Source organism: Boleophthalmus pectinirostris, unplaced genomic scaffold, assembly GCF_026225935.1.
Source record: "Boleophthalmus pectinirostris isolate CB_2022bp ecotype Guang Dong unplaced genomic scaffold, ASM2622593v1 HiC_scaffold_1, whole genome shotgun sequence".
NCBI lineage: Eukaryota > Metazoa > Chordata > Actinopteri > Gobiiformes > Gobiidae > Boleophthalmus > Boleophthalmus pectinirostris.
Genome location: NW_026570970.1, coordinates 32,521,040 through 32,537,459, shown reverse-complemented (window position 1 = coordinate 32,537,459; position 16,420 = coordinate 32,521,040). Strand labels below are relative to the sequence as shown.

General features: G+C 40.5%; 1 protein-coding gene across 1 annotated transcript; it reads right to left on the bottom strand.

The window, feature by feature from the left end:
* Positions 1 to 5,766: 5,766 nt before the first annotated feature.
* LOC110162150 (protein FAM124A) lies at positions 5,767 to 14,888 on the bottom strand. Its single transcript, XM_055150758.1, has 4 exons — positions 14,860 to 14,888; positions 13,182 to 13,956; positions 6,496 to 7,310; positions 5,767 to 5,785 (listed from the first exon to the last, which is right to left on the bottom strand). The coding sequence occupies exons 1-4, from the start codon at positions 14,886 to 14,888 to the stop codon at positions 5,767 to 5,769; spliced, it is 1,638 nt and encodes a 545-aa protein (XP_055006733.1).
* Between the last annotated feature and the right edge of the window lie 1,532 nt (positions 14,889 to 16,420).

Below are 16,420 nucleotides of genomic sequence, written 5' to 3'. Positions count from 1 at the left end.
ATTGTCATTGTGTCTTTGGGCAGGACATTTCACGCACCTTGAGTGAGAGTGCATTTGGGAGGGTAAATATAGGACAGCTGGTGAGTAAAACAAAATATATCCAGGATATTGACTTTCAGTAAAACTATTTTTCTGTGGATTTCTTCCATTTGTGGCTTTCAGATTTGAGAATGTGATGACGTCATACTCCTACCAGGGGCAAGAGCCACTTCTCCCTATTGATTAAATTGTGTTTTCATGACAAATAACCAAAAAGTAAACTCTCAAACATTGAACCTGATGATCTCTGTCAGCAACTAGATCCTAGAACCTGCTGCATAGCCACAAAAATCTGCATATTAACAATCACTTTTCCTGTCTCCATTTGTATTAAATAATAGTGGCCTATAGAGTGTTGTGATGTCATCTGCAACCCAACACCATTTCCAGAGTTCTTCTGTCTTCCTGCTGTACTGGTCATGTGCTGGTTCCTGGTTGTGGCCCATATCTGCGCGGCGTTCCCAGGCGGAGGCAGTGGAGTGTGGGGGATTAGAGGGACCGCAGAGGGGAGAGAGGAGCCGAACGAGGCGCCAGGTACAGAGCAGGATTACAGAGCCAGAGGAGCTGGTACTGCACAGGGGCGACATGAGCCGGAGAGCCCCACGCCAGAGCTCCCAGTCTGGGCACACATGTGGGAAAATGCCCCTGAGGAGATGGAGCATACCGTGCATATTTGTGAAGCAATGCAACATACCGGTGTATTACACTGTGTGTTATAGCTTAAAGTGCCGATGACATTACCAGTTTTCCCCAGTTTGGACATTTTTTAGCTTTCAAATTTTACTTCCTTGATGGAAATCATGACATCAGGGCATTCCATAACTGTAACCTAACAACCATACTGTACCACATGCTTGTTTCCATTGAGATGGACCCGCTTAATGCCATACTATGAAACATTGTTAGCATACTTAGAGCGCACCTTTAACTAGACCTAATAAAACATAAAGTACAACTGCCAAGATGTCCAAATGTGCTGTAATAAATCTTGTTTTTATTGCTCCATATCTTGAAAAACATTATCTTCAGTGTGAGCCAGGTTGCTGCTCCACAGATCTAACCTGTAATTTGCCCCAGTGGAGTTAACTGCTTCATGGAGATAACAGCAAAGACACTGATAAGTTCAATGCCATACTGTGGAATAGTCCAGGTAAACCAATAAAGTAAACATCAAGCAGGTTGTGGCTCTCTACCACAAAAGTGTATCTTTAATGTATGACCCCTATCCGAGTGAATACTTTGCTACTCTGTCTGAAGCTCTTTTACTCAAGTTTTACTCAAGCCATTAATCTGATCTTTTATTTTAACACAATCTGACCAAAAAGAGCTGACTTTGTTTGAACCACAATAGGTGAGATGATTTGTATGCTTAAGCTTTAGTCTCTCACACATACAATTACTTTTTTGTTAGTGTTTGCTATGTGCATTGTGTCACCATGGTAACTGCTTAACAGTCCACCACATAGATGCAAGTAGAACTCCACCAGCATGATGTCACTGCAAATGATCAATTGTACGTTGTTTGACTTGGTGTTGCTTAAATAACAAGAAAAAAATAACAAAATAACAGCACCTTTACATTTGCCAGCTCTTCTCTACAACTTGTTCTCCATCCTGAAACATTGGAGCCATAACAGCCCATTTTAAACACTATATTAGATTGGGGGTATATACATTTCCTGTATAATGCCTTCTCCAGACCCGTGCATGTTTAGCCGCTGGTCCACAGGGACCTAACTCAAACCAGGCTGAGATCCGATTGGTCCAGAATGACATCACCTCCTCCTCAGAGCTGGAGCAGAGTTGATTATGGCCAAACCAGAGTTACAGTGAAAGCATGGAGTTCCCCCGCTGTGGTTAAAAAGACCCCACAAGACGCTTCAAGGGCCTGTTCCTGATTTCAAAGTTGTCTTGTCATGATAAATGTTCTTTACATCATGGTTTTTTGTGGTTAAAGCTGCTAAATAAGAAAAAGTGTGACATGACATGAGCAAGCCTTCTTTTTTGAAAGGTTCCTTAATAACAGTTTTTAAATAATTATTATTGTAGTGCACATTTTACTTAAATTATGCATAATTTCTTTGCCACTCTCAGGACATTTTATATAGTATGTATTTACATTATATACTTTAACCAGAAAGTCAATGTATTACTCCAAAGCTAATTTCGAACACTAGAGGGCAGCATTGCACTTAATTCGTGACCTGGAGTTTTGTTTTATTGTTGTATTAAAGGTACACTATGTAACTTTTGGAGGGTCCACTACCTGCTTGTCTCCATGGAGCTGTTGTTGCTATGCCTAGAATGTCCTACAGTATGGCATTAAACTTATCTCCATGGAGCTTATTTATTTAACAGTAACTTTAATTATGATAAGAAGGTTACATTTAATCCTATACTGTGAAACATTCAGGCAAAGAAAAAATATTTCCATGGAGACAAGAAGCCCAAAAGTTTCTACTGTATGGACACAAAATTGATCATAATCAAAATGAAACTGAATCTCTGCAAATAGTAGCAATGATTCTTGTGTTATTTTAGAAGTTTATTTTTCAATTAAATCATTAAATTTAAAAGTCCTATTACAAAATGGATTCTTAGGAGCTTTAAACCATGTTATAAAAAAACATGTTATAAAACATACCTGGAGTTGTGTTTTGTTTCACACGTTTGACTAACCCATTATTATTAGTCTGTCTACATCTCCAAAGCTCAAAATGCTCTGTTCCACCTTGTGATGTCATCAAGCAGTAGTTTTCAAGTTAACAAATACCTCGAACTCAAAAGAGATTGTTAATTCCAGGGTTAAAATAATCGAAATGATTCTAGCGAACGTTTATGGAGTTTAAAAACACAGTAGAGCACTTGTTGTATTACCACATGACATCATAAGGTGGAGTTTTTTCAGTTTCAGGGAAGAACTCAGCCTAAATATACAGGGCCTGCGTATTAAACTCCAGCTATGTTTGTGATGAGGAAACGGATTATAATATAGATCAGAATGTTTCAATGGTGTACATTAAACCAAATTTTAATCTTGAAAATAAAATGATTTGTAAATCCAAAATTACAACTGAAATACTTGATCCCAAAGTTGTAACTGTGCTATTCGTTTGAGTGCTTCATTTGCCACATAGACATCTCGTTTTTACTCCAAATCAAAGCTGGGGTTGTTGTTTGGTCGGATCAAAATAACAGGGGAAATCAAACTCTCTGTAATTAAACAAAACCACTGGATTCCTGCTTTGAATTCGAACCGCCCCAGTTTAAAACATTTTAGACTTTCTCATTCACTGCACAATAACAAGGCAAACCAAGGCTCGGATCAAAATGGACTGGTGACTTTGGCATTAAAACACATTTTCAACAGTTCTTTTTTTTTAAAATGGGCACTATGTAACCTTTCTGCCACCCTAGAATTTTTCTGGAATGTTCTGCAGCATGGCATTACACTTGTCTATCTTGCATTCATTCAATAACCGCTCAAAAACAGCTTGAAAAAACATGCATTCTTACCGTGACTGGGGTCGTCTCTCCATAGATCTGACCCGTAACTTGGACTAGTGAAACAGGTGGCAGGCCCTCCAACAGAAAAAGTTGTTTGTATATCTGTAGAATTCAGTAACATGGATCGTTTTGAGGGCAGTTTTTATGACTTTACAGTCGAAAATAGTCACTGGGCATGCTCTTCTGTGACCTTTTTCAAACCAATAAAATGTAAAAAATGTCTCCCTCTTTTTTATTTTCATCCCTAAAAAATCAAAAACAAAACACAGTTCAACATCAGGGCAAAATTAAATATTCTTTTTATTATACCGTGCATCTGTACATATATGTGGATACTGTGATTTTAACATAAGACTCTGTACACAAGTCTGACTTATATCTATATGCAAAATACATACACTATTTACAAAAAAACCCAAAAAACATGTGGATAGGTGCAGTATTTACAGAGATATGAACCATAAAGCAGAACAACAATATGACGCTAGCTAGCTTACTGTGTACCAAAGCTAACAGTCACTTTTATTAAAATCATAAAATGTGAAAAAACAACCAATTACATTTTTTTATGTATTAAAGTAAAGACTATCCATTGTTTTCATGTGTAGTTTGTATCGATGTAATAATATCCAAATGTCACGGTACTATATTTATTGCGATATTTTGGCTAATAGGCTAAAATAATTGTAGATGGGACACTTTTTTGCTTTTAAAATACCTTCACAAGATTTTAGTGTGAATTATTTCTGTCATAATCCCAAGAATTCAAGTAAAAAACATATATCTTCATGTTGTTTGTGCTGAAATGGATCAAGGGATATGTAGTTTCCAATGTTCATAAGCTGTTGCTACTATAAAACCATGAATTTAAGCAAAGGAACTTGTAATTTGATATACTGTGGCAGTCCACGATACTATTGTGAGACTTTTGATGATACGATATCACAATATTGCCGTTATTGTTACATCCCTGGTAGTTTGTGGTATTGTTTTAACATGTATTATGCCTTAAAATTAGCATTAGCATTGAGACATAAACGTCTCTCTTTCTCAACACAGAAGTATTGATTTCATTTGGGTACTTTTTAACATTTAACAACATTGTCATCCACCCACAACTCCCTGTCCAATGCCTTATCTTTAAATATGTATAAATTTTAGTACAACTTGACAAAAGCCCCATACATATACATACAATTAGACAGGAAGTAGTGACGCTAACAGTGTGATTGCCGAGACACAGAGCCTATCCTCCTGCTCTGTTTCAAATACAGTATACAGATTTTACAACATTGTGATGTTATGAGAACGCAGTTTATAATACAACTTACTGAACTGAACAAAATGCAAATACACACATGTCATTTAAAGCTAAAATAAGTAATATTTTTATCTTATTACTCATTGTCCCTGTAATGGTTAAATGTGTATTCTGGGGTGTTTGAAGCATCTGTTGTCTCTAATTAACTGTCTTTTTTATTATCTGTCAATGCTATATGATTTAATTTTTTTTTTAAAGAGAGAAGAAAGATTGAAAGACTCTTTATTTTTGAAAATAGCTTAGTTCTACTTTTTTTTTTTTTTTAAACTATAATTTTTTCACCAGTAGATGGCAGATGACAAACCTGTTCCCATTCCCTCACCTGGACAGCATCTCATTTCCCTTTCCTCGCTTCCTTCCCCTTGTCTCTTCTCCTCGATTCTTCAGGAAATGGGTGAGGAAGTCCCACCCACAGAGGAGACAAAGTGAGGAGAGGATATAAACTCCTCACTAAGACCGATAAAGTTTGATTCTTTTTTCTGATGTCTGCTCCTGAAGCCTCCCTCAGGTTTACTCTCTCCTTCCATGGTTTGCTTTGGGACAACACTTAATATGATTGATAGGCAGCTGAAAAATGGAGAATTGAGGAGAGGAATCAAGGCGAAGGAAGCGAAAAAAGAGAAATGAAACACGGCCCTACGCTCTCTGGTCTTCTTCTGTCTCTTCATCTAGTGGTGATATGTGAGAATGTAACAGGGGAGAGTCGGCCAATCTAATTCCAGATGGTAGCTTTAACACACATGAATGCCCTGTCCACACTATCCTGAAACATAAGACAGGTTATTATAGTTCTCAAATTTTGTCTTAATTTGGTGAGACTGTAACTTTTCTAAATATAAATTATAGTTTTACACCAATCAAGAAGCAATTTGCAAAGAAAAGTTGAAAAATATGTTGAACTACACGAAGTAGAGAGTTCTAAAATGTATGCACAATTCACACATATGAAACACATTTTCCTGATACTTTAAACATGATTTCAACAAAATAAAGGTGTCTTCTTATTTGTATTTATCAGATAAAAATTTTGTTATGGACTTCCCTAGTACGATGTCACAATGTCCAAGCCAGGTTAGCGCCACCTAGTGCCTCTGCTCAATTTTATTTAATTTCACTAGGTCAGGAATCAAAATACACTAGACAGTTCGCAAAAACCCTGGAAGTGCGAGTTCAGGCACCAGCCAATCAGCGAAGAGTCATACATTCAGTGTTGTCAAGGATTCCGATTCGAGGATTTAAAGCCGGAGAATGTTTGGTGGATTTTATCAAGGGGAAAGACGTTATTGCCCTTCTTCCTACAGGATTTGGGAAAAGCTTAATACACCAGTTAGCCCTGTTATATAGGTCACGACCAAATAGCAGCAATTGGTTAAATTTTAAAAGGTACCACCTACCGTCGAGCGAACGAATTCTAATGCTGTGAGGTCAGGCGGTTTCCACGAGGTGAAACCGGCTGATGAATCAGGCTAACGATTTTCAACCACCAAGTGAAATTTTAAACCTAAAAAAATGGCCAAACTGGGGAAACAAGTGTGAATGTTTTTGCAAAAATCTTAAATATAACGATCTTAACTGTGTTTTAGTGAAATGAGTAGTTTAACCTGTCATAGGCACTTTAAATATAAAACTCCTCTTCTTCTATCTTGTCGTCGTCGATGCTGCAGTTATCAGAATGGTTTATGGACACACTGCTCACTGAGGGCGTCGTGCTTATATCCAGACCGGCTTGTCCCAACAACATCCCAAAACTACTACTACTACTGCATTTCCCATTCACAACCATACTGTTTGACCGATTCACGCCACTCCTGCCTCCTATTGTAGCTGCCTTGTACGTAACATTAACATCTGGTATACTCGGAGATCTTGATGGGACAAGTTCTTCAGGAGGAGCAGAGACTGGTCTTCCATTTAAGTTCAGTCCAGCTTGAATGTACGCCGAAACTACTGATAAATCCATTGCTACTTTGTCTCCTGTATCTACGTCTGTCTCTTCCGCACCAATCAGAGCATCAACGTTTAAGCGGAAAGGCGGGACTAGTGAATACGCCTCACTAGAAGTTGTTTTTGGGAGGTTTTTGCGATGCTGATTGCGAGATAGGTCCAGAGAATGAGTAGAGGTTATGTTTGGGAGGGAGAATAGTGATCCGGAATGGTTGTTTTTCAGTTCTTCCGTGTATTGATCCATGTATCTGTGCTCGGACCATTCGTCGTTGGGGTTGAGATAGTCGTAGGCCAAAGGGATGGACATTTGTGAAGTTTGCAGGCCTCTAGAATGCAGGGAAGCGGAGCGGTTGGGGTGTCGGCGGTGGTGGTGGTGGTTGTGGTGATGGTGGTGCCTGTAGGGGGCGCTGTGGCGGGTGAAGGTAGAAGGAGCAGACGTGGATTCGTGGTGAGGGAAAGAAGAGTCGGTGTGTCGATGTTTGAAGAGAGGAGCCTGAACCTGTGGAATAAGGAGAGAAAAAATAAGAGTAAGTAAAAGTAGTAACAGTAGTAGTAGTAGTAATAGTAGTAGTAGTAGTAGTGAAGTAGTAACAATGCATCTTTACGTAGCTGTTTTCTCCATGCATTCAAATAGAGCTGGGGAATGTGTAAAAGATTATTCAACATTTTTCTCATTACAGATTTTCAATTGGATTTTTTTTTCAAACAAAAATCTATTTTTTAAATCCTATTTTCACCCAGCGTGAAGCCCTTTAACACAAGTTAAAGTTACAGTTCGGAACTGTGGACATAGGACCTCATTTCCCAGTGAGCCAGAGTCTTGGAGACGTGTGGAGACACTTTTCTAAAAATTCCTTCCAGTCCTTGTATTTACAGAGGTCGCTGGTGCTAGGCTAGTGTATGTCTATGGCCATAGTTATCCTGCCACTAAAAACAGTCTTACCCACTCCAATAACTCCCTCGAAGCAAATCTATTATTACACCAAACAGTTGATGCAAATGTCTGTGTTGACAGAATAATGTTTGAAATAAAACTAACCTTGCATCACATGAATCGTCACATGTTGAGGGACTATTTTCTCATATCTCAGTCCATTGCTGCCAAGATTTCTATCAGTACAACTCACTGCTGCTGCTCAGACATAAATCCTTCAAATGCAAGGTTGGTTTTACTTCTAAAATTACTCTATCGACACAGACATTCACATAGACTGTCTAGGGTTGTAATTGTTTTGCTTTAGGTGTTTTGTGGAGTAGGTAAGACTGTTTTTAGTGGCAAGCTAACTATGGCCATTGACATGCACTAGCCTTGCACCAGCGACCTCTGCAAATACAAAGACTGAATGGAATATTTTAAAAAGTGCCTCCACATGTCTCCAACACTCTGGCTCACTAGGAAATGAGATCCTATGTCTAAAATTCCGAACTGTCCATTTAAGCAAGGTCAGGCCTAGTTAGTACTTGAATGGGAGACCTCATGGAATAACAGGTGCAATTGTGGAATGAATATAGCAAAAATGTTGATATTTTCTTAGGCAAGACAGTCCACCTACCTTGTCTAGTATGAATGTGGTGTGTGTGACGGAAATTTATATTGTGGAAAGATTTCTCTCAATCTGTCTTTGTGTGAATGGATGTGATTTCTATCCAATCTCCACAGGAAAAATACTGATTATGATTAATTAATTAAAATAATTAAAATAATAATTAATTAAAATAGTGATGAGTTTATCCTATAGAAACACATTGGTCTTGAAACTAAAAGTCCTTCGGTTTTGGTTTGGTAGTTAACGTTAAAGTTAGAAAGACCCTTCAATGTAAACACTCCTGTTCCCTTTTGCTTGCTGATCTTGTCAGGATGTGACAAATGTGTGAATATGGAGGCAAATCAGATCAAGCACATCTGGCCACACCTCAGTAGGAATTGTCACCTTCTCAGTTTGAAAAGTATGTCCTCTGGTCATCTCAGGCTAAATAAACTTTGTAACATTCGGGGTCAAATAGAGTAGGGACATACTGCTGGTTGAGAGAGGCTGTTGGTCTGTGGCCAGGGCAGGTCTAGGCCCTGTCCATAACTGCTGTAACAAGAATAAACCTTTGCCTATATTCCAAAAACTCACCAGGCTTTGCAAATAGATTAATTATTTTTTCACAACAGCTACAACAGCAGGTTACCACCACTAAGTGTGGAGTGAATGAATAATAAAATGTTAAGTGTTTTGTGTCTCTTGAAAGGCACAAAATAAATCCAATGCATTATTATTATTATTTTAGGGCATGTGCATGGCTTTAGAACATTTCTTTCCAGATGTCAAAGTGGAACACAGTGCTGCTTTTGGCACTTACTTGGGACTTACCAGGTTGGAGAGAAATAAAAATACTTTACTGTTAACTCCAGACAGAGCACATCAATCTCATTTTGTCACAAAGTGCTGCCCTAACAAAATACTCTGGGAAAAACACACCATTTACTCAGGTACCACAGCTTTAATGATAAGATTCATGAACTCCTCTCCAAATCTCATACTATGGATTAGCTGATAGATCATGAGAATCAAATGTCATTTTGCATTTGTGCAGTGTAAAAAGCTCCAGTCTCAAGTTGAAGTTCAGTCCGGGGTGTTAGTGGGTGAAGGGTTGTTTCGTGTTTGTCTCTTTAGGGTCAAGTCTCTCTTTGACCTGGATTATCTGAGACCAGGCTTTAAGATCTGGCTCTGATCTTCCCCATGTCAACAGCCTCATTACACACAACCCCCTGCTGCCCCCCCCCCCCACACACACACACACACACACCCCAACACACACACACTACACTACCCAGAACCCCCTGCTGTGTGCCTCTGAACCATAGTTACTGTGGAAAAAAGGCTGACTCCATCATAACAAATTAAAAGGAGATCTATAGTAATTTGTAGAAATGGTCAAAAGTTTGTGTAGTTGTAGCCAATATGATATTTGTCTCGCTGTTTATTTCAATATTTAGATTTTGAAATCCTTAGAAAATTTGACAAAAAATTATTTAAAGGTCCTATATTACACAAAATTGACTCTTGTGAGCACTAAGACATGTTAGAATGCTGTTACCTCCTCAAAAACATACCTGGACTTGTGTTTTGTTTCATTCACCCATGTTTGAGTAATCCTTTATTAGTCTGTCTACATCTCCAAAGCCCAGAATGTTCTGTTCCACCTTGAGATGTCATGAAGCGGTAGTTTTCAAGTTAACAGCTGCATTTGACCTTTAGTTCAGTAAAAAAAAAGTCATTTCCAGAGCTCAACTGATCCAAATGATTCTAGTAAAGGTGTACGGAGTTTAAAAACACAGTGGAGCACTTCCTGTATTACCCCCATGACATCACAAGGTGGAACAGAGTGTTTTCTGTCTGAGAGAAGAACAGGGTTTGTGTTTTAACCAGACCGGGACCAGATCAGGACTGAGACCAGAACTGAGATCGGAACCAAAGCAGGAGCAGGACTGAGACCGGGAACAGACCAGGACCAGGACTGAGACTGGGACTGAGACCAGGGCCAGACCAGAACTGAGACCAGGACTGAGACCGGGACCAGGACCAGGACTGAGACCAGGACTGAGACGGGGACCAGACTGGGACCAGACCAGGACTGAGACCGTGACAAGACCGGGACTGCGACTGGGACTGAGACCGGGACTGAGACAGGACCAGACCAGAACTGAGACCAGGACTGTGACCGGGACCAGGACCAGGACTGACACCGGGACCAGGACCAGGACTGAGACCAGGACCAGACCGGGACCAGGACCAGGACTGAGACCAGGACCAGACTTGGACCAAACCGGGACTGAGACCAGGACTGAGACCAGGACTGAAACCAGTTTAATTCTGGTTTAGTCCTGGTTTAGTCCTGGTTCAGTCCGTATGCGGTGCAGAAGTCTGGCATCTCAGTTGAAGTCATCATCCGTTTGTTCCATTATTCATTTAAACACAAAATCGAAAACTGAAAAAAACGAATCATCTGTTTTTTCATTTTGGTTTTGGAGACAAATAATGAAGAAAATAGTTGCTTTTCATTTTCTTATTTTTGGTTTTATTATGAAAAACGAATGAACGAATGATGCCTGGATTCTCCTCTCACATATAGATCACTGACTAAATTGTAACTGCATACTATTTACAGGGTGAGGGTTCAATTCTTGAGCCAGTGCATGCTCTCTCTGTGTGACTGTGGCAGAGTGGTTATCCTGTCTCAGTAAGAAAGTTGTGGGTTAGACTCCTGATCTCTCTTTTTTACAAGTAGAAAATTACCTATACTTTGGTCTTGATGTTTACTACAGCGGTGCATGTGAAAATGTTCTGTTTTGGTTTTCTGTTTAAAAATGAACTATGATTATGTTGAAAATTACAGACTCGAAAGAAGGCGACAATATTCAAGTCTGGTTTCTTCTGCGTAGGAGGGACAAAACCTCTTCATGCGTGAGAGACGGGTCAGATAGAGGAGACGAGAGGGTCAGATGGATCAGAGGAGAGGGTCAGAAGGAGAAGTGGAGAGGGTCAGATGGAGCAGAGGAGGGGGTTAGAAGGAGCAGTGGAGAGGGTCAGATGGAGCAGTGGAGAGGGTTAGATGGAGCAGTGGAGAGGGTCAGATGGATCAGAGGAGAGGGTCAGATGGATCAGAGGAGAGGGTCAGATGGAGTAGAGGAGAGGGTTAGATGGAGCAGTGGAGAGGGTCAGATGGAGTAGAGGAGAGGGTCAGATGGAGCAGTGGAGAGGGTTAGATGGAGCAGTGGAGAGGGTTAGATGGAGCAGAGGAGAGGGTCAGATGGATCAGAGGAGAGGGTTAGATGGATCAGAGGAGAGGGTCAGATGGATCAGAGGAGAGGGTTAGATGGATCAGAGGAGAGGGCCAGAAGGAGCAGAGGAGAGGGTCCGATGGAGTCGAGGAGAGGGTCAGATGGAGTAGACGAGAGAAGGAGGTCAGATGGAGCAGAGGAGAGGATTCACTGTTGTTGTAATTGTAGTTAGAATAAACCCTCTTTAACAGGACCAGGTGGTATAAAGCCAGCTGCATCTGTCTATTGTCAGGTTAGATAACAGTATCAGTATTGGTCCAATCTCAGTAATGGACACAGAGTAATCAGATTACACTTTCAGAGGCTTGACTCCTCACTGCTCCTCTGTGAAACTGATACTTACAAACCAGAGACACGAGCAGATTGCTGTAATCCTGTTCCTCTTAATTATAATGCGCAATAGTCTAATCCTCCAGCTAGTTAGTCCTGGTCCGAGATCAGATGGGCCCCTGGGTGCTCTGCCAATACACCCATAGCTCCTGACAGCACCGGTTGAAGGATGGGTCAAATGCGAAGAACATGTCTAATGTTAAAGGTGCTCTAAGTAACTTTTCTGGTAGAGGGCCCATAGTATTGCTTTGCTTTGCCTCTATTATGCATTTATTCAGATGTTTTTAATAGGGGTGTCACAATATCCAAGTCTCACGATATTGTCACGGTATGAACCTCACGGTACAATATTTATTGCGATATCACGGGAAAGCTCACGATATGGTGGGGAGGCTCACGATTAGGGATGTAACAATATCCAAATCTCTAGGTACGATATTTTCACGATATACATCTCACAGTATGATATTTATTGCGATATTTTGTGGAGGCTAACAAAACTGTTAATATGCTCCATTTTCCTCTTAAAATGCCTTGACAAGACTTAATCCAAAGAACTAAGACTTAAAAGTGCTTAGAATTGTTATTTCTTTTTGTAGTCTGCACTGAAATGGAGCAAAGGATCATGGTCAATGTAGTTCCCTCTGTCTTTTTTTAGCTATTACTGCACCATAACTCTTAATTTAAACAAAGAGACTTGTAATTCCATATATTGTGATGGTCCACGATATTACTGTAAGAATTTTGACAATACAATATCACAGTATTTCTGTTATTGTTACATCCGTTGTTTTTAATTGTAAATGGTCATGGTAAATGATCACAGTTGTAAATAGCGCAGCAATATAGCAATATAGCAAGACACACAAGGTCATTACATCAAGGCTCGCCCATTCACACACACATTGATACATCAGTGTACACAGACACCAGGGGTGAGGGGGGTAAGTGTTTTGCCCAAGGACACAACAACGACATTCATCTGTGGAAGCTTGAACTGCAACACCAACCTGTGGGTCACTGGATCTGATAGTTTTCCAATCTTTATGCTGAGAGTATGAATGTGGTGTGTGAGTGTAGGTGGTCAGAGGGACCAGGCAGCAGTGGCTACAATAACTTATGGAGTGAATCAATAATAGATAAAACTGAGTGTCTGGAAAGCACTTTGAAAGACTAATGTGTAGTTATTATCCCTCTTATTATCCCTCTTACCTGGAGCAGTATCTTGTTGCCGTCGTAGTCTTGCGTTTGCCAGCGCAGGTCACTGATGGGTCTGCACGTGTGGGGGAGGAGAGGTACCAGCGCCCCCACGTCCCTCACTCTGATCTCCAACAGAGAAGAGTCCAAGACCAAAGGAGCCTGGCCTTTCTGGAGCCTCTTAAACGACAACTGAATCTCCAAATCTGCGTTGGAATACACCACGAAAAAACAAAAATCCTCCTTCTTTTGAGCAACTCGCTTTTGTAGCAACAGTTTGTACAGCCTCACCATGTCAATATAGTTTTCATATCGACAGTAAAATGTGAATCGGACTATTTCTTTGCCGTAGTGGACTTGTCTCACCGCCCATAAAGGAGTCCCGGGTGTCAGAGTGAAGAAATCCTGGCTACTCGGAGTTAGCGGGAGCATCCGTTTGCCGTTGCTGACTTTTTCTGTGTGATGGTAACGCCACGGTGGTCTTTGCAAAGCGCGATGTAACGATAAAATATGCTCCTCGCCCCCGTAGGATTCTTGGAGGAAGAGGATGACGGCTAAAGCGGGCTGGGAGGTGGGGTTCGGGGGTCTTTTTTTGGAACGGTGGGCACGTTCGGAGACGCGGAAAAGCTGCAGGTCCGGGTGTATCCAGGAGAGGGCGGCGTCCGTGGCGTGCTGGAGGAAGCTGCCCTGGTCCGGGTCTGCGATGAGGTGAACGCTGACCAAATACGGGTCCTGGAGGTCGGCCATCAAGTCTGCGCCGTTTACTAAAAAAGAGAGAGAAGAGAATGAGAAGAGAGAGAATGTACAGAGAGAGAGGGAGAGGAAGGTGAAGAGACAAGAGAGACAGAGAGGAGAGCGAGAGCAAAAGAGAGGGATAGAGAGAAGAGAGAGAGAGGCGGTGGAGAAAGAGAGAAGAGTGACAGAGGGAGAGGTGAGGGAAAGAGAAGAGAGAAAGAGAGACAGAGAGTGAGAGGAGAGAGAGAGAGAAAGAGAAAATGTACAGAGAGGGAGAGAGAGGAAGAGAGAGAGGGAAAGAGGGAGGTGAAGAGAGCAGGGAAGAGAAGAAGAGAGAGAAAGAGGAGAGCGAGAGCAGAAGAGAGGGATAGAGAGAGAGAAAAGAGAGATGCAGTAGAGAAAGAGAGAAGAGTGACAGAGGGAGAGGGGAGGGAAAGAGAAGAGAGGAAGAGAGACAAAGAGAGTGAGAGAAAAGAGAGAGAGGGAAGAGAGAAAGAAGAGAGAGAGCAGCGGAGAGGGAGGGAGTGAAAGGAAGAAAGAGCGGGTTAGGAGGAGAAAGAGAAGAGAGAAAGGAGAGGAAGACAGAGTTCCATTCAGTTTATTTGCACTTTGCAATTTAAAAACATATTGGAAAGTATGTGCAGAAATCTAAGAAATCGCCCTCTATAACATAAAAAAACAAAAACTAAAATAGCTAAAAACATTGATGACACTGTGTTAATACATAAACAAAAAAAGATAAGAGCTTATGGAAAAATAGAAGAGAAGAGAGATAAAGAGAAGGTTAAAAAGGCTTGAGTATAGAACAATAAAAAAAACAGCAACAACATAAAACCTGAAAGTCTTGCAACAGTTTAAAAAGTAGGAATCTGTTCAGAGGCGGAGATTTACAGTAGTAATTAAAACAAGACTGTCACTTTGCTCATTTTGCAGCTGATGTATACTACCACTATCCACTTTCCCACCGCTTTTTCTCCCAGAATCCATTGCGTTTTACGATAGAGTACTGTTTACTATAACAACAGTAAAATACTATTGGAATTTGGCCGTTAATTTACACCAAAGTCTAACAGTGTGTACAATGTAAACAGCTTTAGAAGCATTAACACAGGAGAGAAGACTGAAATATGAACTGATACTGAGCTCAAGAATCACATTTATTTAACCTCTAACATGTTTGTAGAGGTCTGAACTACAAGTAGAAGTACATCTAAATACTTGTAGTTTGCAGCAGTTTTTGACATAAAGCAGTGACTATCATACCTGTGCAGTAGCTCAGAGTGCTATAAATGTCTTTACAACAAACACAAGGATACCTGCTCTATCAGTTAGCATAAATTTTTGCCTTCTCATTAAAATACCCCACAGGTTTTCTATGCGTGCCCCATTTTTTTTTTTTTAGTTTGAGCCCTTGATGATCTGTGCATGGCCGTGACTCTTTCAATTCAATTTTCAATTCAGATGCAGTATATATAGATAAGGCAGATAATCCTTTATTGAATCCCATGGGAGAAATTTGTCTTGGGACAGACACATGCTTTAACACCAAGACAACAAAGCAACATACGCACCAGACAAACATCCACCATAGAACATAAATAAATAAGAGACTAAGTATGACTGTGAGGCACCAACAGGACCTTTAAGTCACTTGATACAGGCAAGCTCTTCACAGTCTTGTATTCTATTATTAACTGCACACTCCGCTAAGCCTATGTGCAGTTTTGATTGCACATTCCCTTGATCTATGTGCAGTTTTGATTGCACATTCCCTTGGCCTATGTGCAGTTTTGATTGCACATTCCCTTGGACTATGTGCAGTTTTGATTGCATATCAGTTTTGATTGCACATTCCATTGGTCTGTGTGCAGTTTTGATTGAACGTTCCCTTGACCTTTGTGCAGTTTTGATTGCACATTCCCTTGGCCTATGTGCAGTTTTGATTGCACGTCAGTTTTGATTGCACATTTCCTTGGTCTATCAACAGGTTTGATTGCACATTCCCTTGACTTATGTGCAGTTTTGATTGCACATTCCCTTGGACTATGTGCAGTTTTGATTGCATATCAGTTTTGATTGCACATTCCATTGGTCTGTGTGCAGTTTTGATTGAACGTTCCCTTGGCCTATGTGCAGTTTTGATTGCACGTCAGTTTTGATTGCACATTTCCTTGGTCTATCAACAGGATTTGATTGCACATTCCCTTGACTTATGTGCAGTTTTGATTGCACATTCCCTTGACATATGTGTAGTTTTGATTGCACATTCCCTTGGCATATGTGCAGTTTTGATTGCATATTCCCTAAGAATGTTTGAATCTGTTCAGTTTGCAGTTTGACTCTGTACCTTCTGCCTGATGGCATCAACTCAAACTGACTGTGAAGAACATGGTCTGGGTTACTCTCCACCTTCATAGTGCAGTCATAGCTCCAGACAAACTCTACAAGAACAGAGATGTGACGATAACTGATCTTATGATATTACATTCAATAATGTCATGAACAGGAGAATGGTTTTG

What these genes read in the sequence shown, in the direction of transcription:
- LOC110162150 (XM_055150758.1), bottom strand. Translation starts at nt 14,888, where the DNA reads ATGGATTCTGGGAGAAAAAGCGGTGGGAA. An exon ending in GGGAGAAAAAGCGGTGGGAA is followed by an intron (nt 13,957 to 14,859) that starts AGTGGATAGTGG and finishes ATTCTCTCTCTT; the next exon opens with CTCATTCTCTTCTCTCTCTT. An exon ending in GCAACAAGATACTGCTCCAG is followed by an intron (nt 7,311 to 13,181) that starts GTAAGAGGGATA and finishes CTTATTCCACAG; the next exon opens with GTTCAGGCTCCTCTCTTCAA.